At 26.3% G+C, this 22,827-nt stretch overlaps 2 protein-coding genes across 5 annotated transcripts; both read right to left on the bottom strand.

The window, feature by feature from the left end:
* Window positions 1-1,523: 1,523 nt before the first annotated feature.
* On the bottom strand, window positions 1,524-7,707 carry LOC111275297 (C2 calcium/lipid-binding and GRAM domain containing protein). Of its 3 annotated transcripts, XM_022860544.2 has the most exons (9): window positions 6,569-7,707; window positions 4,986-6,230; window positions 4,691-4,873; window positions 4,224-4,507; window positions 4,004-4,120; window positions 3,613-3,875; window positions 2,819-2,987; window positions 2,344-2,616; window positions 1,524-2,208 (listed from the first exon to the last, which is right to left on the bottom strand). In XM_022860544.2, the coding sequence occupies exons 1-9, from the start codon at window positions 6,915-6,917 to the stop codon at window positions 2,017-2,019; spliced, it is 3,075 nt and encodes a 1,024-aa protein (XP_022716279.2). In that variant the 5' UTR covers window positions 6,918-7,707; the 3' UTR covers window positions 1,524-2,016. The 3 variants fall into 3 exon arrangements, with proteins under 3 accessions (XP_022716279.2, XP_022716280.2, XP_089611172.1); XM_022860545.2 differs by lacking the exon at window positions 4,691-4,873; XM_089755046.1 differs by lacking the exons at window positions 1,524-2,208; window positions 2,344-2,616; window positions 2,819-2,987 and adding an exon at window positions 3,265-3,462.
* A 3,258-nt stretch (window positions 7,708-10,965) lies between these two features.
* On the bottom strand, window positions 10,966-15,720 carry LOC111275296 (farnesyl pyrophosphate synthase 1). 2 transcript variants are annotated; one of them, XM_022860542.2, is made up of 12 exons: window positions 15,236-15,720; window positions 15,102-15,126; window positions 14,892-15,007; window positions 14,667-14,753; window positions 14,440-14,556; window positions 14,273-14,361; window positions 13,126-13,177; window positions 12,596-12,691; window positions 11,783-11,827; window positions 11,591-11,680; window positions 11,444-11,515; window positions 10,966-11,323 (listed from the first exon to the last, which is right to left on the bottom strand). In XM_022860542.2, exons 1-12 carry the CDS (start codon window positions 15,344-15,346, stop codon window positions 11,195-11,197), a joined length of 1,029 nt encoding a protein of 342 aa, XP_022716277.2. In that variant the 5' UTR covers window positions 15,347-15,720; the 3' UTR covers window positions 10,966-11,194. The 2 variants fall into 2 exon arrangements, with proteins under 2 accessions (XP_022716277.2, XP_022716278.2); XM_022860543.2 differs by lacking the exons at window positions 15,102-15,126; window positions 15,236-15,720 and having other exon boundaries at window positions 14,667-14,810; window positions 14,892-15,006.
* Between the last annotated feature and the right edge of the window lie 7,107 nt (window positions 15,721-22,827).

The following is a 22,827-nucleotide window of genomic DNA, read 5'->3' as shown; positions in this document are numbered from 1 at the left end:
AATTTAGTCGTTTTGTTATTTTAATTTGATAATTTTAATCCAATCATTAATTTTTAAATTTTTTATTGTTGCAAATGATAATATAATCTTGATTTAATTACTTGTTGAGGTGATAAGTTTATATATAAAATCAATTTTTAAATTTTACAAATAATTTTTATATTTACATAAAATTTAAAATTTAATTCATATATTTACATAAAATTTAAAATTTAATCTTTCAATATAAAAAGTTTTTTGAATTTTTTAAAAAATTTTTAGTTATTTAAAAATTTTAAATTTATTTTTTTAATGTTTTAATATTCTAATTTTATTCTAAAAGTTTTGTATTTTTTAATTTTTTATTATTTAAAAATTTAGATATTTTCTAAAAATTTTCAATATTTTAAATTTTTTAGAAAGTTTCTAATTTTTTTAAAATATTATATTTAATTTTTTAATATTTTAATTTTTTAAATAAAAATTATTTTTTGAATTTTTATGTTTTTATATTTTAACTTTTTATTGAATAAAAAATATTTAATTTTTTTAACATTTTATAATTTTATAAAATTTTCTATATTTTTTATTTTTTAGGTTTTTAGAAATTTTTTATATTTTTTAATATTTAAATGAAAATAAATAAACGATAATAAAAAAACGATTCTTTAGAATTTGGTCATTTAGTATATTTGAAATAAGAGCATAAAAATCTAGATAAAACAAAAAAATAACAAAACATAAAGATTTTCTAATTTCAATTTATTTTTCACTTGAATAAGATAAAAATATATAAATTTTTTTAAAATTTATAACTTTTTTAAAACATAAATTATTATAAAAAAATTTTCCAAACATTAAAATAAAAAGAATTTTATAAAAATTCAAATAAAATTAATAAAATTAAATATTTTGATTAAATAAAAATGTTAAATTTTAAACAAATATAAAAACTTTTTAAAAAATAATCTTAAAATCATTAAAATATTAAAAAAATAAATTTAATATTTTTTAAAAAATAAAATATTTATAAAAATTTTAAATATTTTTATACTAAAATGATTAAATGTAAATTTTGTATAAAATTTACATAATTTAACAACTGTTTTCGATCCAAATTTTCATGTTAGCAGGTCAATATAATATCATCAAATCAATGACAATGTCAACACTTTAATAACAAAAAATAACCAAAATTTATGATTGAATTAAAATTATCAAATCAATATGAAAATTAAATATATATGAATTAAAATCTGTTAATTAAATGTCAAATTTTTATAATGTATAAAAACCTCTTGTTCTTTTCAAGTGTGGGACTATACATGGACCGGAGACACGAGACAAGTGTGTTAGTATCACTCAATTGGCCAATGCCATCCATGTTTACTCCTATTCCCCCGCCAACCAACCATCGAACAATCCCACAACGCCTACATTCTTTAATCTTTATAAGAACCGCTGCATCCACCATCATCTCAACACTAGTTTTTTTGACGAATTAATATACACTACAAATATGATTTAAATTATGATTACAGCAGTTTGTCAAGAAACAAAAGTTTCTCTTGCCAATTCCATTCAAAATAAAAAACAATAGTCTGTCTCAAAAATACAGTTTGATATTCTTGAAAAGAGCAAAAAAGAATATTATATCTTCAACCAGAAATGGTAAAAGGAGCTGTAACAGACCATATTTTCCAAGACACTGTAACTTTGGTAGGTCTGCTTCAATCAGGGGCTTCGGTCTTACAAGCATCAAACTGAATAAGCAAACTATGCTAGGTTCCGAAAAGCAAGTTAAAACCAAGTAATCCACCAGCAATTTTCACATTCGCTGTCAAGCAAAATTTGGGATTGGTTTTGATTGAGATACTCATGCAGATCACAGCTATAATGCAAATTTGGATAGGTCTCAAATCTGCAAACATAACAAGCAATAAAGAAAACCAACCGAAGAATGCAGTAACTTTCTGAAGATGATATTGAAGATCATCTGCCAATCAGGTGTATAATATCAGTAATGCCAGTCATGCACTATCTTGCAATAAATTCCTTCTCAACCACACCTAATATCACCTTCAATCGATCTTCTAGATTTAAGAGGATGTTTTTGGCAATCCTTTTCTGATGCCTTGTGCTTTTCAACCATGCAATTCCAAAAAATACTCGCACCTGACATCCCTTTGCTCTTGAGGGTAAATCCTCAATTTGGTATCTAAGGTGAAGCTGTAAACAATTAAAAGTTTCAAAGTGGTCAATAATGAGGAAGAAGTAGAATAATTTATATAATCAAGCCAAAAGCAAGCTTAAGCATCAGACCCAAAGATACAATTAAGAAAAAGTTCTTGGTGGCATTCATACATTGAAATAGTCCCCAAGTGGAACACCATGGAGAGTCATAACTTCTTCAATAAGCCAACCATTTTTCTCAGAAAGTGGGGATTTCTGCTGAGTACTAGTCACCTCTCCTCTATAACGGGACACACGCTTATCGAATCTGTAATATATTTGCCTCTCATACACATCAGCCCTTTCTGAATCCCATGGACTGCAAGAATAGTTAAGACAACCAGCTCTCTCCATAGCTTTACGGTCCAATTCACCACCACTGAATAATTCCATGAAGAAACTAGTCTGAATCACCCATAAAGCAATTAGCCAATTACCATCAATACATACATATACTACATTTCCATGAGAAGAATCCCTAAAGATAACCTTAAATGAAAGGACTTGCAGTACATCAACAAAACATGGGAAGCAAAAATGTTCCTAACAGGATGCATGCTGCAAAAAAATAGTTCCATAGACTCAGAGAGAGAGAGAGAGGACTTACAGGAACAGGAAGAGCACCTGAATAAACCTCAGACATACTGACATCCTCAAGGCCTAAGAAGGATCCACTCTCTTCAGTTTGGAGGCTTTTGGACTCGGACTCTTCTTCAACTATTTGCACTTTCTGCTCTGGGCTCAAGGATCTGGCTTTCCACAGAGCCATGATTGTCCTAGTCAACAAAAAGTTTGAAAGTCATCATATGACATTTTACCAATCTTTCCCCTTTTTTGACACTTTTACTTTCAGAAACTTACACAACACAGATTTTACCTACACTCATTTTTATCATAATAAATTCATAATACTTGGGACTAGTTTCATCATTTGATTGCCTGAGAACAACAGTTGATATACAACCAAGCAAGCATCTTAGACAATAGATTTTAGACACAGGAAAAAATTCAGCAAAAGTAAAAGAGGCATGATACCAAAACATGATTCTTAATTATTTCTCAGAGTACAACTAAAGCAGGATTTATGAAGTAGAGAGATTCTTATTTGATTATTAGAAAAGGATAGTACGTTAGATTACAGGTGCAAGAGCAAAAGGGCTTGAAGTACAGAAGTTGTCCAATGTATTTTAAAAGCAAGTCCATTTGCCACTTGTAAAGAAAATTCCCGGCCCAAATGTTCTGGCCATCACACTTATAATTGCCACATGGAACAACATAATGGAAGTTATAATGTTAGCATTCATTTCTAGAAATTGCGAAAAAAGCTTGGGTTAGACATGCTTTCAACATTAAACAAAATTATAAAAACCAAAAGTCACATAAGATAGATTGGCTCTTTACCGATGAGCTACATTGAAAGATACAAAAGACTGGAAATGGAACTTCAGCCGGCCTTCCTCATCTTGTGTCTTCGCACCATGTCTAGCATCCATCCCTCTTGCTAGACGGAGAGTCATAACAACGATTGGACTGCCCATTGATGACAGAGTAGGAGTTAAAACTTGAATGTCTTCGATGTCTTCCCAAAGGAAGAAGAATGTTGTCTTGTGCCCAAATAAATTGGCATGAAACCCAATTATTCTTGGTGAGAGAAACAGGCGACCCTGCATGGATGCAACTGCAGATTAACAAAAAGGGACAAATAGAGTATATTAAATTATTAATTACTCAAGAGTAAACATCAAAAAGTAAGTGAGCTTTACAAAAGATTATATAACCCAACAAACAGAACCTGCAGAGGCATTTTCCGTTTCAAGTGACAGGTAAAGTCATTGATGAGAAATTCCTCTGGTGGAAGCCCAAAGAGTTTCTGAAAGGCTGAATTTGTTTGAGGAGACCTCACATTTATCTGCAAATATATCATTTGCTTGTAAGTAAATATCAAGAATGGACAATAATATTTTATTTGTAACCAATGTGAAAAGAAAAAAGAAGAATAGCTATCTATTTACCTTCTTCCCAACTTCTTTTTCCATCTTACTTAAGTACTCCTTAACTACATTTCCACCTCTTGTATTGTCCAAGAAAATTCTCAAGTGCAGTTTAGATTGACATGCCTGAGCCAACTTACCTTGCAGAGGAACCCACACGTCAGCTAGATCTGATATATTAGATTTTACAAAGTTAACCTCAGCATGTCCCAAAGATGTAGCTTCATCAAAAGGCCCATCAAAATCAAAAACTTCTACATCCAGTACGGAAGGAGGCTCTTTCATTGCGTCAAATTCAAATATTTCTGCAAAGAGCAATAGAGTTTATTTAAACACTTGATTAAATTAAGATTTAGATAAATTTTACAAAAAACTTTTGAAGGGAATCTATAGAAACTGTAGGATTCTGTGACTCATTATTGAAGAGTATGCTAGTGCAAACATGCACACTGAAGTCAGACATAGACAACGAACAATATTGAATTCACCATTCCACTGGGGGCCAGATTTCTGGAACTTGATTGAGCTGGTTCTAATTTTCCCATTGCAAGTGAACACCACATATGGATCACAGAACCCACTTGAATCTACAGCTGCTAAATTACATCCCTCAATCAAGGCAACCGTTAGTAACCATCCATCCCCTTGTGCTTTAACTCCATGATCACTCCCTATTGGTGGAGAGACAAAAGTTAAAGGAAATCAAAGGCCAAAACACAAGAAACAAGACATGGCAACTCTTCTCACTAACTGAGAAGAGTAGTTATTAGATGTGAATATTACCTTTTTGCGCTCTAGCCTGCATGAAGCGTGATATTAACTGCAGCACTCTTTCGCCTTGAAGAACCAAAACACCACACACAATGAATTCACCAATAGAATCAGGCAAGTCAAGCCCAACAAACTCTAGTCCTTGAATTGTACTAGGTGCAGCTAGCCAGATATGGACTATTACATAGAAGCTCATAAAAACTGTGGAAGCCAGAGTAAAATTAGCAAAGTACTGGACTGCCAACTTCCAATCCGACTGGGGTTCAGCCTGCAATGATCCCAAAAGTTGTTCTTTGTTCAACCCAATATCCTTTGAATCAACTGGCTTAATAGTCTGAGCTAGTAAAGAAGCGAACTGCTCAAAGCTTTCCTTTAGACCTTGTCGGGCTCCATTTTCTATCATACTTTTCATCATGGTGCTCTGCAAGAAGTTCATTCGCCATGAAATCACCAAATGTGAAGATTGTTCCCCAGACGGAAGCTGAGGACCAGGAGTAATGCAGTACAGCACTTCAGTTTTGAAGGTGCTCCCATACATAACATCGGGAGTGCTCACAGCTGCTAGAACAGCAAAAGTTTTCCCATCAGCTTTTATATACGTTTGCTCTTCAATGGCCTTCACTGCCTTAATTAATTTGGTTGGAGCTCTGATGTAAGAATAAACTCTCTTTAAGCTCTCACCACCATTCTCAAATTTCCAAGGCCCAAATTGTGGATCTGTAAATCCCTGCACCTCTGTTAATGACCTAGGAAAACCTGAATCAGGTGAAAAAAGTAGAGAGTTTAGCTCTGTTGGTGCGATCACATATAATTGGTCCAGAAGGACTCCTCCAGATAAATTGATTGGAATTTCACTTCCCTGATCTCTGGAGTCCAATGCTTTCATTGCTTCCTCAAAAGAAAGAGAGGATGACTGATCATCAGACTTGTCATCAGAAATATCAGCTCTTGAAGTTTCAGGTATCTCCATCAAATCAATGCCCCTAGTGGAGGTAGTAGGAGCAGTGTCAAAATTTTTATTAAACATTTGAGCAATTCGACCTGCTAGGGATTTTTGCGCAGATGATTTCTCCTCCTTGGAAGAGACATTATCTTCTTGTCTCAGAGGAGAAGGGGAGTTTGATGAACCACTAAAAGACCTAGAAAGATCCTCAATAGTCATGTCCACATGCTTCCTCAATGTCGATGCATTATCACCATTACAAGTCTCCATGAATGAATTGTTTTGGGAAAAATAGATATTTAGAAGTATTTCACCTGCAGCGAAGGTTGAAAGAAAAGTAGATGGATAAATTCTTGTAGTCAGAAAAGCCCATACCAGTGATGGAATTTTTGAATCCTAGATCCCAACTACTTAGATACGCTCTTTTGGGGGACTAAAAGGTTTCCATTTAGAATCATAGTAAGACAGAACAGCAATCCCGGTTGAATATTCCAAGTAAGAGACATTTAGAAAGGGGAAAAACATAAGAATTCCAGTTTAGTTTGATAATGGGATGGCGAGTATTGATGCCAACAAGACAGACAGCAAACGAGGCATGATATGGCAACGATGCTGAGAAAGGAAAGATGTAAATAAAAAAGGAAAAGCATACCACAATCCTTGTTCTTGGACTTCTTATTCCTAGGGTGGAGGGAATACCAAGCGGTGCCAAGAGATTTTTTATGAGCATCAAAAACCCGGGAAACGGGGAGTTTAAGGTGGCCCACAAAGTCATCATTGAAGTACTTATCCTCGTCCAGCACAGAGATGAGAAGCTCCTCGTTCAAATCCTCCACCTTGAAACTGAATTCCTCACCCCAACTTGGGTTCAACGTCTTCTTCACCACTTTGGTCCTGTACTTGTGTTTTCCTAGCTGAAGCCTGACGTATGGATCACTGAAGCCGTTTAAATCCATGGCTGGTATGTTTCTTGCTTCAATTACGCCCACAATGAGCTTCATTTTGGTTTTTCCGCAGATTTCTTTATGGGATCAAAGACGAACGAACCTCAATCCAATCCTAACCTAAAAAAGAATGTTCAAACTGTAGGCTTGATAATGTTTAATTTTATGATGAACCCACCGATCTACAATCAACACTGCCTCTGTCACTGGTATAAACTGGAAGACCCAAGGAAGAAGAATGACAGAAATGCCGTCATTCAATTTCCACTAGTATTTCTTTTCTTCTCAGTATTTCTATTTCTTCAATTTCTGGGAGAAAGCGAGAAAGCTCGCAAACGAAAAAAAAAAAAAAAAACTAGTGCGACAAATAGCAATAATCAATCAAACTCAACGCATTATTAACTATTAATAAGAAAGAATTAAGGCAGTGCCCTGTAGGATTTACTTAAATATAAATTAAGCATCAGCAACTTTTTAGAAATAAAATTTTGCAAGCAATATCAATTTACAAATTTCAAAAAGAAGAAGAAGAAGAAGAAGAAGAAGAAGAAGAAGAAGAAGAAGAGGAAGAAAAAACACAACTTGTTATTTTAGAAAGTATATATATATATTCAATTGCCAAAGAAATAGAATTCACCCAGACCCATCGAAACACAGACAGAAATAATTTTACAAGAACAAATTACTTTAATATAAATAAACAAAAACCCCAGATTAAATTTGGGAAAATTTTCTTTTCCAAAGATATGCAATTAGCAATGTCAAAAGCGGAAAGAGCAGGAGGACATCATCTTTGATTTTTAACAGCAAAACGAGGAAAGACGGGAGACTTTTCTTTTTGTGAAGTGAAGGAAGAAAGAGAAAAAGGGAGACATTTCAAGTTGCATTCGCTTTCCATTGCGCGTTTCAGTTTTGACTTTTTGGCGTTTTGTTGTTATGTACAAACAAATTCACATTCACAAATAAATCAATTAATCTAATCAATTACTACTACTTTGGCAAATAAATAAATAAATTACTACTACTAAATATAAAAATTAAAAACAATAATACATGCACACATGCTAAATTGTATTTATAATCTTAAATTTTTTACCTCCTCCGTTCTAAATTGTGTGGATGATATTGACTTCCACCGAATTTAAAAAAAAAAAAAAAAAAAAAGAACTTTGACTTTTAATGTATTTAATATTAAAATTAATTTTTTATAAAATTAAAATTTTATGATTTAATGTCAAAAATTAAAAAATTTTATTAAAAAATAATTTTAAATAAAGGGACATAATTTTGATACATATTTAAAAAAAAAAGATGGACAAAAAAAAGAGACAAAAGAAGTATTTAAATTTTATCTTGATTTTTAATATTTAAACTGTTTTATAATATACCTAAATCTTTTTAAAAAGGTATCAATACTGTCTCTCTATATAAAAATAAAAAGGAAATTACAAATCAGAGCAATAATTGCAATAAATTTAGAATTATTGCTCTTTACAATTATACCAAAATGTATTCATTAGAAAAGAAATAAAATTTATAAAACTTGTTAAAACGAAATGAAATTATAATTTTTTTATGATTTTAAAATTTTAACTTAAAATCAAACGTAAAATCGAATTTTAGTTTGCTTCACCATAATTATAAAAATTTTATTTTTTAATAAATACATGTTAGTATGATAGTAAAAAGTAAGAATTACAGATCCATTATCATGATTTTATTTTCTTTCTGTATTTTATTTTATTAAATTTTATTTCTCTAATATTTACAAACTTTGATAAAAATATAAAATTAAATTCTATTAAAAATAAAGTTAGACATTATTTTAACAAAAAAATAAATAAAACATACCCAAACAGTTTAAAGATATGTAATGGTAAAAAAATAAAATTTATAAATATTTTTAAAAGGAAATGAAAATATCATTTTTCCTTGATTTTAAAAATTAGACTTAAAATTAGGGACAAAAATTATGCTTTATTTTCTTTCATAATAATTATGAAAATTTTATTTTTTAATAAATACATTTTGTTATGACAGTAAAAAGAAATAATTCTGAATCCATTATCCTAATTCCATTTCTTTTTTATTTTATTTTATTAAATTTTATTTCCCTAATATTTACAAATTTTTATAAAAATATAAATTAAATCCTGCTAAAAATAAAGTTACAATTTATTTTTAACCAAAAAAAAAAAAAAAGAAATGAAACATACCCAAATAATTTTGACTCTTAAGTGATTGATATTTATTCTTAAAAAAATATAAAAAGTTTGCATATACTATAAGACTTAATTAATAATATTTACATTCTAACTATATTTTTAAATTTAAACAATTAGGGAATTATGCTCATTTGCTAAGTAATCTTGATTGAATTATTTTTAATAAAATATTTCCTCATAGTAGTAAATAAGTTTGTTGTGTTAGGTTAGCATAATTTTAGAGAGTTTCAAATTATACTAGTAATAATTTACAAAAAAAGTACTTTCTAAAATTATTAATTATTAATTATTTCTATTTAATTAACTGTTAAAACATTATTTGGGTATGTTTCATTCTTTTTTTTTTAAATAAATTCTACCTTTATTCATAATAGGATTTAATTTTATATTCTTTGATCAAAATTCATAAATATAGAGAAAATAAATTTTGATAAATAAGAATAAATAAAGGAAATAAAATCCTATTAGACCCAAACTTATTACTTTTGCTATCATACTAAAATATATTTATTAAAAATAAAATAAAATTTTTAAAAATAATAAGAAGGAAACTAAAGAATCATTTTTTCTCTAATTTTAATTTGAATTTTGAAAATTAAGGGAAAAATGATAGTTCTATTTCATTCTTAAAAATTTTTAAAAGTCTTATTAATTTTCTAATAAATAATTTCAATATGATAGCAAAAAATAATAATTTTAGATTTATTATTTTAAGTTGCAATTTTCTCTTATTTTTATGCAAAATTTGATTAAAATACCATATTAACATCATTTTTAAAAATTTGAAATTATTATGAAACAATTTAAAAGTTAAAAATTAAAGTGAAATCTAAGTAAAAGATCTAGGATCACAAATACACTTTACCCCCTGCATACATACATGGAAATCCATTTTTGAATGTTTCCATTGGGCGTTGAGTTGCGTGAGTCCTCCTAGTTCTAGTGTAGTAGCCCTATGCCTATCCCAGTTATGGGCTTTTGTAACTAAACAGTACGTTTGTTAGGTGTGTGAGTGGGAGATTGAGGCTCTTCCAACATTGCTAAAAAAAGTAATTTTTACATCAATAATTTTTTTGAATTCAAATATAATGTTAAATTATAAAAGAAATTTAGTTTTTTAGTCTAAAAGTTTAATTTTCAATTAAAATAAAAAATACTTAATAAAAAATTACTTTATTATCTTATATTTATAATTTTTTTTTTTACATTTCAACAGCAAATTTTTACAATAATACCAAATATTTTTTAGACTTTTTTTTAATTTAAATTTTTTCAAATGTAACAGCAATACTAAACTAATTCTTAATACTTTTAAGTAACAGTAAATTACCATCCCCTTTTTTTCTGCAGTTGGGATTGGACATAATTTTTTTATATGAAAATTCATATATTTATATCGTGCAAGTTATTCTTTAAAAATTTATACATTTATGTTATATTTTAATAAGAATTATATATTATAATTTATATTATCATATAAATATAAAATTTTTTTTTTTACTTTCTTAATTTTATATATAATTTTTATTAAAATTTTAAATTGCATTACTTTTATTCTTTTTTTTTTTTATATCATTTTCACATTATTTTATCATCGATATTTCCCTCCTCACTCACTCATTTGTAACTCCAGCCACGCAGTAACATAACTAATACGCTAGTCTACCCATTTTCCTCCAAGCTACCTACATCCCTCTGTCCATAAATATACATACATATAAATATATATATATATATATATATATTCAATGCATTCATATTTCATATAATAAAAATTCCACGGTATTGTAAATGGAAAATTCTAATTGCAAACTACATAATCTAACCACGCATCTATAAGCTCCAGGTATTGAACAGATTACATACATGGTATATTGACCTTTTATATAAATATATATATATATATATATTTTGGATAAGAATGAACTCCACTTATTAAATCCCAATAATCCAAATCCTGGAGTACCAAATTTTTGTTGAAATAGACTACAAGAAGATTGGTTTATCTGCCAATTATAAAAACTAGAATACAAAATGAGCATGCAAGAGTGGGAATGTTTGACATCATCCCCCCTTCATCTGTATCTGTCTTTGGAAACTGGATACTCTCTATTTCTGCCTCTTGTAAATCTTCGCCAAGAAAGACTTCAACACTGCTTGCACTGCTTTGCTAGGATGAGCTTCGATTGAGGTTATCAGCTTCTCATAGCTCTTGCTTTCATACTCCGCAAATACACCCTGTCATATTCACATCAAAGATAAACAATAAGCACAACCGGGAAATACCATAATATCAACCCTGAAACATGTCCTGCTCTCTTTTTATATTTAAACAAGAAATCCTGAAATATGTCAAACCTTGAGATTGAGCTCATCATATAGAGCCTTTACTTCAGCAACATTAACAGGGTCTGGTTTCCCATAGTTCTCCTGGAAGCAAAGCATTACATCAATGAGTAACCATATCAAATTTTACACAACTGATAAAAACAGTGCCAATCTTACATATAACACATTCTTCTGCTCCTCGTTGCAGATTTCCAATGCTTTGACCACCAACCAAGAGCACTTAAAATCTTCAATATCAGTTCCAATCTGAGATTACAACAAGCTTGAGTAAGAATTTGCATGAAACAAATAGACGTGTTCTTTTTAATCTTCACAGACAGAATTCTAGTTCCATCATGCTGTGCTCACCTTACCAATGGTTTCAGGATCACCAAAGCAATCCAAATAATCATCCTGCAGAAAAGAAAAATCAAATAATTAACATAAAGGATCTGGCTACAAAAGAAGAAGCATCAAAGAAATTAATTCCACCTGAGCCAAGAAAGAAACATTGGAGCACATATTGGGAGTGACAAACCATTCTGGGCAATTCTTAAATGAAACTTATTAAGAATTCAACTGAAATCACAAATTTATAGTCCCTATATAAAATAAAACTTTAAGCAAGTTCTGATATATTTAAACAATTAAAATATTAAATTTATTTAACTATCAGTAGTCACATATCTTTAGGGTCAGCAATTTGACCCATCCCCGACGGGTTCCGACCCAACCCTACGGGGTCGGTTTTTTTTTTTTTCGAAATTCAGGTTTCGGGTCGAGTAAGTTTATGAAACAATCAGGGTCGGGTTCCAGTTCGGATTTTTAAGCAAACCCGACCCGATATTATATAAAAATTATTTTTTAATTAATTATTTAATTTTTTATTTATACATATAATGATATTTTTAAATATTTATATTTAAAAAATAATATTTTATTAATTTCGGATAACGACGGGTACAGTTTATATAGTATCGGGTTGGGGTCGGGTTCGGGTATGAAAAAACAAAAAAAAATCGGGTAGGATCGGGTTCAGGTTTGATAACACATAAAGTCGGGTCAGGTTCGAGGCGAGCAAAACCTGCCCTGAACCCGACCTGATGCCAACTCTACCTATCTTCTTTATTTGCAGAATAAAATTGCAGAAGCTAAAATATCATGCGCTTGGCCAAATATTACCTGTACTTGAAAGTAGATCCCCATATCAACGAGAATGTTCTTTACATCGACGTGGTTGTCAAGATTCTCACCCGACATAACCAGTGCACATGCAACCTGGGTTCATTTAGGTAAAATATAAGTAGCAAATACCCCATACAACTAATAAACTCTGATGTCAATAATTAAACATATTCAGGGAAGGACCCTCATAAAAGAATATTAGCTGTAGCAGCAGCCCAACTAGATAAAAGAAACATTAGTAGCAAAATGGAAAATCTGAGAGATATAGCCAGTAAAGAAGCAACTAGTCAATCCAACTAACCTTCTGATGTACCTAATCACGCATAAGAATATTCAAAAGTAGATGCAGGGAATGAGGAGATGATATGCTTTATCAAATTTTGCAACAATTTGTGTGCAGCTAGCCCAAGAGCAATAGAATCATAATGGTAATAATGTCTTTTAACAAAAGGCTGAAGAAAAAAGGATTGCTGATAATTCAGTAAGCAACTAAGCATGCTTCAAGTGAAATGGAGGTTGAGACTCACAGGGAGATGAAATGAATAATAGGCAGTCTTGTATTGAACAATACGGCGGTGCCTGCAGAGATTTTTAACCAATATACAGATAAGAAGATACATAAGAATTACTACTAGAAAGAGTTGAAATGACAGAAATAAAAATCAAGCAAAGTATGGAAACGAAAGTTGTCATTATGGTTGCAAAATTTGATGCCAAGCAGCATATGCCATTTTTTATGTTGGAATAATTTGTCACCTTGGACTACAATATGATACGAAGTTAGTTATCACTTGCATTTTTTATAAATAGTTCTACAACTTTTAGGTAGCATTTGATATCTTTTGCAGGATCACCCTGATAACATAACTACTAGGGTGATTTTATTATCAAGGTGATCTTAACATTCATGATTTGATATCACTTTGTTTAGTTAACAATGATTAATTCTTAAGAATTAAAAATCACACATTATTTTGTTTAAAAGTACAAAAATAATCATACTTATTGTAATAATTACACAAATTAATAATTTTAGGTTGTTTAAAGATAATAATTTGTAAAATATTGTAATATTTATTTATTTTGTAATAAAATATAATTAAATTATTAAATTAATAAATATGTTTATTGATAGGTAAATTGATTTTTATAATGTAAATATGTAAAAAATACTTGAAATAGAAAATAAAACAAATTTATTAAATTCATAATAAAGAAAAACAATAAATTATATTATATATAAATTATTAAAAAAGTAAAAAAAATTACACATTATTTTAAACTTGTTATAATGAATTAAAATATAAAAATTTATAATATAAAATAATTACAATTTTAAGATGCATTAAATTTTTAATTCACATATTAAATGGGTAAAATAAACTAATTTTACATATCACTTCCCTTTGATGATTAAAGTTTCCATCTTTTTATATGGGAATTAGATCACAATCAGGGAGGCAGTGATCTGATCACTCTCGATGGTCCATCACTGCCACTTAGTATCACTGAGTTCTTACCAAACAAAGTGATCTAATCACCATATATATTTCATCATGGTTTTTTGAAACAAATAATAAGTATCATTGAGTTCCTACCAAACAAAGTGATCTAATCACCATATATATTTCATCATGGTTTTTTGAAACAAATAATTGCTAAAGCTTAACTCACTGTGACAATGAGTATTTGGATAGATCTTTTTCTCCTTCAAGTGTAGTAATCAGATCTATCATCTGTCCTGAAGCTGTTTGAAACTCCACCTGTTTAAAGCAAATATCTAACAATATTTAGGACAGTTTTTCAAAGAAGAGTTTTTAAGATATATCCAAATTAATTACCTCATTAAATAAATCCAGCAGATCTACATAGAAAGGTTTCCCACGAAAGTGATTTTTGAGAATCCTGCATATGTGATTGCGAAGTAGAACGCCATCATTTACAGCAATCAAACCAACCTACAAGGAATTTATACAAAGTTAATTGATTCTTGTTGAGGGAAAAATATAAACAAAAAAAGAAAAAAAAATGATATAATAAGGGTCAGACTTGGTACAAAAGTACAAACCTTGAGTACTCTAAACCAACAAGGTTGGCCACGCCGGGTGTGAGAGTTATCCATGATGTCATCGAGAACAAGAAAATATGCCTGAAGCTGCAATTTTTATTGCGAAAAATCACAAGATTGTCATCCCGTGTAACAGCATAACAACTAGCAGAAGCGGGAAAAGTATGTTAATAAGAAAAAATTATGAGAAGCAGCATGAATTGGCATAATGATTTAGAGGGATACCCATTCAATACACCAACCGAGAGCACTTGCAAGGAAAATCTCATCTTCAGTCAATTCTTTTCCTTCTTTCAACAGGCGGTAGCTGTCAATTACAGAAAGTCCCCGATTCAGCTTCCCTGAAAACAGAAAACAAATAAGTTGCAGTGTATTAAAAGCCAAGCCAGGAGAAGCTTAAAAAATTAACGAGTCAGAGAGTATAAGTTAAATTACCTCCAGGCACATTGTAGTCCAGCATCTGCAGTGGGTAAAGGAAATCGGATGGTCAAGAAAAAAGAAAAAAAAAAAAAAACTACGGCAAGACAGAGAGTTGGGGTTTGTATAAATGAAAAATGCAAGTGAAATACCCGCTCAACCCATTGACGAGAATCATCAGTAAACTCGAAAGCAGGATCCTGAAGAAGCTCGGATTTGAGCTGGGAATACACTTTGAGAAATGCTGACTTGAGATCCGCCATTAACGCAAAGCCAAGATTTGGAGAGACCCAATATCTTTTTTTTTTTTTTGGATGATTGAAGCTATCCTCTCCTCAGACGAAGGAAAGCAGTAAATAAGTAATTGCCAAATTGCTCAGCTGTATGTTGTTGTATTTGTAGTTGTTCTTGTGATGAAAAGGCTTTTACAATTCAGAATTCAGAATTCAGAATGGGCGACGGACTGCCATAGGAATGAGGAGATGGGTGGGGTTGGGCGGGCTTGACTTTGCAATTTCCTTATTCAACTACACTCGCAGACACAAGCGTGCTAGTTGTAGATTATTATAAGTGGGCAAGTAAGACGGAGTTTTTTTTTTAGAAATTAACGCCAGTCAATCTCAACCTACCCTCTGCCAGCCTCGTTAATTATATTGTGTTGTATTTATTTTTCCGGAATATGATTACTTGCGTTTTTTGTTGGGATGAGAGAGACTTTTGAATTTTTGAGAAACAGAAAAGAGAAAATATCCCATTTCTTTAGCTGTTTTGTTTGTTTTTTTGTGATTTGATTCTATTCTGTCACGTAATCCTTAAATCCAAAAATCAAACAAAAAAAGAAAACAGAGGGAGCGGAGCCAAAATTAAGAGCTAGGTGGATGCGGGTCCCACCTCCCCGTCACATGCCTTGCCTTTTCTTTTGCAACACATTCATTAAAAAAAGCTTGATTGCAGATTTTATTCCTTACAATCTGAAAATGTGTCTTCTTTCACTTTTTTTAGTTTAAATTATGATAATATTCCTTGTATTGTCACAAAATTTGAAGTTTAATTTTTTATTATAATTTATAAAAATAAAATTTTATATTATTTTAATTTTATATTTTTAGCATATTATAATTTATAAAAATATAATTTATATATTTTTAGTATATTTTTAGTATAATCATCAAATTTCCAAAATGCTAAAAATGTTTATGTAATCGTGGGCCTTGGTAACCTCCATTAACTTTATCACCATAGTGTTGATTTTGCTAATTTAGTAGTATGAATGAATGAAATCAATTTTCAAAATGTGTAAATAATTAATTTTTAGTTAAATTTAATAACATTGATCCAATTATTAATGTGATCAATTATTTTTCTTTTAACTTTATTGACATAATAGTTTTTTTTAAATCAGTAAATTAAAGTCTTAAAAATTTTAAATAAAATTTTTAAACAATTTTTAAAAATGATAAAAATGTAATACAAATATGATGTTTAGGCTTTTTGCATTTTATAAAAATATTAAATTAAAATTTTTAAATATTTTAATTTTTTGAAAATAATATTTCTTTAATTTTTTTTATGAAAAATAATATTTTAATTTAAAAAATAAATTTTGTAAATTATTAATATTTTTCTTAATTTTAAAAATATTAAATTTAAAATTTTCAATATTTAAATTTTTTACAAACTAATATTTCTTTAATTTTTAAAAAATCAATTTTCAATTTTCTAAAAATAGTTTTCAATTTTTAGAATTGATCAAATTATAAAATATTAAGTTTAATTTTTAGTAATTTTATTTTAAAATATTAAATTAATATTTAAAAAAGCTAAAATTTTCCTAAAAATTACAAATTTTTAAATTTTTTAAAAAATTACGATTTCATTTAAAAATTCAAAAATATTATTTTTAAGAAAAATAATATTGGTAAATATTTTTAAAATTTTAGAAATTGAAAATTATTTTTTTAAAAAATGATATCTAATTTTTATAAAAATTCAAGAAATATTATTCTTTTTAAAATTTGAAAAAATAAAATTAATATTTGTAAAACGAAAAATTCTAAATAATTCAAATTTTTTATTTTTTAAAAATTAAAATCTGACTTTTTAAAAACTTCATGAAATATGAATTTAAAACATTAAAACATTTTAAAAATTAATTTTCTTTTTAAATTCACAAATCCAGCCAAAATAATTTTTTTATTTTTTGGAATTTTTTATTTTTATATATTTTAAAAAAATTTTAGGTTGTTTTATAATTTTTAGATAATTTTCTAAAAGATAAAGATCATATCAGCAAAATTAATATAAGGTAATTAATTGCATTAATAATTAGATTAATATTATCAAATTTAACTCATATAAAGATAAAATTTTTATAAATTATACTAAAATAATTGAAATCATTATTATTAATTTTGTTTCAGTATCATCATATTGGTCATTATACTCCAATTATGATAAAAAATGATCCACTTAAAGGTAATTTTTATACTTAACTTTATAGTGGGTAATATCAATTGTTTTTGTTTTTGTTTGTTTTAGGTGATTTCGGTGAATTTCGATGAAATAACTTATTTTGAATGATACATTAATATACAATATTTTTTGTAAATTTTAACTTATTTTTTGTTAGTTTACTATTTTTAACTTAATAAAATAAAAATATTGAATAAAATAAATTTTAAAAGTTTAGTTTTTCTATTTTTACTGCAACATATTTTCTTTTACATTTTATTTTTCTAAACCAAAATTCTTAAATATTTTAATTTCTTTCAAAAAATTTTGAGCTTCATCTCTAAAGTTTAAGAATTCTAAAATTAAAATCCTAAAATTAAAATTAACTTTTTTATAGTATGTAAATTATTTATATAATTTGATAACCAATTTTATTTATTCATTATCACGTCAATAAAATTAATGTTACTTTAACTAAGTTAAAATTGTATTATCAAGTCGATAATTACGTTAATATTTTTAATGACAAAAGTTTAATCAATTAATTATTAAATTAAAACTAATAAATTAAAATAATACAAAATTTATATTTTTATAAATTACAAAAAAATTATATTTATATTTGATTAAATATATAAACTATTATCATAATTTATTTTTTTAATTAGCCTTCCTAATACTCCGTGTATCCTTTTTCCTTCTTTCTTTGTTTTTTTGTTTTTGTTTTTCCTATTTCTATTTCAGGACGACTATTTACTGCCAACCTCTGCCGTGCTGGCGCAGGGCAGGCTAAGGGCAAGCTACACATTTTAGACAAAAGACATGACCCCTGCTTCGAATTGTTCCTCAATTTCCCAATCTGCCTAACTTAAGTGCCAATCCCCTGTTCAATTATGGTACTACTTTTTTATCTTCTTACTATCACTCTACAAATTTGACGTCCTTCCAAAAAAAATAAATAAATAAATAAAACTTACTTCTATTCAAAAATATTTCCTATTTATATTACAATGATAATAGCTTTACTAAATGTGTCTTAAGTTTACTCTTCAAAACTATTTGAATTATCATATTACAAATAATTAATGGTGTATGTTCAATTTGTTGATTTAAAGTTTTAGTTTAAAAATCTAAACTTTGGATCTGTAATTATATGTTACCACTCATCATCTATAACAATTTATACCTTTTCCTTCTACAACAACGGGAGAATGGATGATATACATTCTTTTTAAAAAAGAAAAGGAAGAATGGATGATGTTTTATAATAGTATGAATTATAAATTTTACTAATAATGTCTTAATTAAGTCAAATTATGCTAGAGGTTTATGTATTTTTATCAAAATCTAAAATTTAGTTTATGTACTGTAATTTATATAAATTTAATTTGATAATTTTAATTCAATTATTAAATCCATCAATTTTTTTGTCTTTAAAAATGTTAATATGACCATTAACTTGGTGATATATGCATTGATTTTATTGACGTAATATTGATTTTATTAACACGTTAATTTGAATAGATGAAATTAATTATTAAATTATACAAATGATTTTTATATTCAAATAAAATTTAAAATTTAATCCTTCTAGTATAATTGCATAAAAATCTCATTCTTATGCAAATTTAATTTGATATTTTTAGTATATTTTTAGTATCATCATCAAATTTCCAAAATGCTAAAAATGTTTATGCAATCAAGGACCTTGTTAACCTCTATTAATTTTACTACCATAGTATTGATTTTGCTGATTTAGTAACATGAATGAATGAAATCAAAATTTAAAATGTGTAAATAATTAATTTTTAGTTGAATTTAATATCATTGATCTAATCATTGATGCAATCAATTACTTTTCTTTAATTTTGTTGACATAATCATTTTTTTTAAATCTGAAAATTAAAGTCTTAAATATTTAAAATAAATTATTTAAAAAATTATTTTTAGGCTTCTCGAATTTTATGAAAATATTAAATTAAAAAATTTTAAATATTTTAATTTTTTGAAAATAATATTTTTTTATTTTTTGAAAAATAATGTTTTAATATAAAAAATTAAAATTTATGAATTATTAAGATTTTTTCTTAATTTAAAAAATATTAAATTTAAATTTTTCAATATTTAAATTTTTTAGAAAATAATATTTCTTTAATTTTTTTAAAAATCAATTTTCAATTTTCTAAAAATAGTTTTCAATTTTCAGAATTGATCAAATTATAAAATATTAAGTTTAATTTTTAGTAATTTTATTTTAAAATATTAAATTAATATTTAAAAAATCTAAAAATTTCCTAAAAATTACAAATATTTAATTTTTTAAAATATTATGATTTTATTTAAAAATTCAAAAATATTATTTTTTCTTAAAAATAATATTGGTAAATATTTTTAAAATTTTAGAAATTAAAAATTATTTTTTAAAAAATGATATCTAAATTTTATAAAAATTCAAGAAATATTATTCTTTTTAAAATTTGAAAAAATAAAATTAATATTTGTGAAACGAAAAATTATAAATAATTCCATTTTTTTATTTTTTAAAAATTAAAATCTGACTTTTAAAAAACTTCATGAAATATGAATTTAAAACATTAAATATTTTTAAAATTAATTTTTTTGAAAAATTCACAAATCCAGCCAAAATAAATTTTTTTATTTTTTGGAATTTTTATTTTTATATATTTTTAAAAAAATTTAGGTTGTTTTCTAATTTTTAGATAATTTTCTAAAAGATAAATATCATATCAGCAAAATTAATATCAGCAAAATTAATATAAAGTAATTAATCACATTAATAATTAGATTAATATTATCAAATTTAACTTATATAAAGATAAAATTTTTATAAATTATACCAAAATAATTAAATTCATTATTATTAATTTAGTTTCAATATCATCATACTGGTCGTTGTGCTCCAGTTATGATAAAAAATGATCCACTTAAAGGTAATTGTTATACTTAATTTTATAGTGGGTAATATCAATTATTTTTGTTTGTTTTAGGTGATTTCGGTGAATTTGGATGAAATAACTTATTTCCAATGATATATGAAGCTAAAATATTTTTTGTAGATTTTAACTTATTTTTTGTTAGTTTATTATTTTTAACTTAATAAAATAAAACTATTGAATAAAATCATTCTTAAAAGTTTAGTTCTTCTATTTTTACTGCAACATATTTTCTTTTACATTTTATTTTTATAAACCAAAATTCTTAAATATTTTAATTTCTTTTAAAAAAAATTGAACTTCCTCTCTAAAGATATTAAAATTAAAACCCTAAAATTAAAATTAATTTTTTTATAATATAAAAAATATTTATATAATTTGATAACCAATTTCATTTATTTATTATCACGTCAATAAAATTAATGTTACTTTAACAAAGTTAGTATTGTATTATCAAGTCAATAATTACGTTAATATTTTTAATGATAAAAATTTAATCAATTAATTATTAAATTAAAATTATTAAATTAAAATAATACAAAATTTATATTTTTATAAATTATAAAAAAATTATATTTATATTTGATTAAAATATATGAACCATTATCATAATTTAATTTTTTTTAATTAGCCTGCCTATTACTCCGTGTTTTCTTTTTCTTTCTTTCTTTTTTTTTTGTTTTTCCTATTTCTATTTTGGGACCAGTGTTTACTACCTACGTCTGCTGTGCTGGCGCAGGGCAGGCTACACATTTTAGACTAAGGACATGACCGGTGCTTCAAAATTTTCCTCAATTTCTCATCTGCCTAACTTAACTGCCCATCCCCTGTTCAATTACAATATGTAGTACTACTTTTTTATCTTATTACTATTACTCTACAAATTTGACATCCCTCCGAAAAAAAAAAAAGGTTACTTCTATTCAAAAATATCTCCTATTTCGATTACAATGATAATAGCTTTACTAAATGTGTCTTAAGTTTACTCTTCAAAAATATTTGAATTATCACATTACAAATAATTAATGGTGTTTGTTCAATTTGTTGATTTAAAGTTTTAGTTTAAAAATCTAAACTTTGGATCTGTAATTATATGTTACCACTCATCATCTATGACAATTTATACCTTTTCCTTCTACAATAATAGAAGAATGGATTTTTTTTTTTTAGAAAAAAGAAGAATAGATGATGTTTTATAGTAGTATGTAAGTTATTATAAATTTTACTAATAATATCTCAATTAGGTCAAATTATGCTAGAGGTTTATGTACTTTATCAAAATCTAAAATTTAGTTTATGTATTGTAATTCGTACAAATTTAATCTACATACTATTTTAATTTGATAATGTTAGTTCAATTATTAATTTCATCAATTTTTTGTCATTAAAAATACTAAATGACTATTAACTTAATGATGTGTACGTTGATTTTGTTGACGTAACATTGATTTTATTAACGTGTTAACTTGAATTGGTGAAATTAGTTATTAAATTAATCAAATGGTTCATGCATTTAAATAAATTTTGAAATTTAATCATTCTAGTATAATAACATAAAAATCTCATTTTCATATAGATTTAATTTAATAATATTAGTCTAATTACTAATAAAAAATTTTTATATTTTTTTAAAATTTTGATTTTAATTTTTTAATGAATTTTTGAATTTTTTTCATATTTTTTAAATATTAAATTTAATATGTTTAAATATTTTAATTTTTAATAAATTCATATTTTTTGAAATTTTTATAAAATCAGATTTTATTTTATTTTAAATTAATATTTCAAAATTTTAAGAAAATTTCTAGTTTAAAAAAGAAAGAATTTAATTTATTCAATATTTTAATTTTTTAAAATAAAATTTATTTTTTAAACTTTTTTATATGTTGATATTTTAACATTTTACTTAATCTAAATATTTAATTTTTTGTTTTTAATATTTTGAAATTTTTATAAAATTTTCTATATTTTTAATTTGTATATATTTTTAATAAATTTTAATATTTAAATGAATAAATAAATAAATAAAACATAAGTCTTTAAAATTTATTTTTTTTTGATGTGTTTGAGGTGAAAAAACATAAAAATTTGGGGTAAAACTAAATAATAGCAAAGCATGAAGAGATTTTGATTTTGATTTATTATCCACTAAATAATATAAAAAATGTGTATATTTTTTTAATTTATAAACTCTTTATAAAAACTAAAAATTTTAAAATATATAAAATATTTATAAAAACATAAAAAATAAAAAATATATAAAATTTTACAAAAATTCCAAAAAAATTAAAATTAAATATTTTGTTTAAATAAAATGTTAAAATTCAAAAAAAAAATTT

Source organism: Durio zibethinus, chromosome 26, assembly GCF_047325235.1.
Source record: "Durio zibethinus cultivar Kanyao isolate XHJ-2024 chromosome 26, ASM4732523v1, whole genome shotgun sequence".
Lineage (NCBI taxonomy): Eukaryota > Viridiplantae > Streptophyta > Magnoliopsida > Malvales > Malvaceae > Durio > Durio zibethinus.
This window is presented reverse-complemented; position numbering and strand designations above follow the sequence as displayed.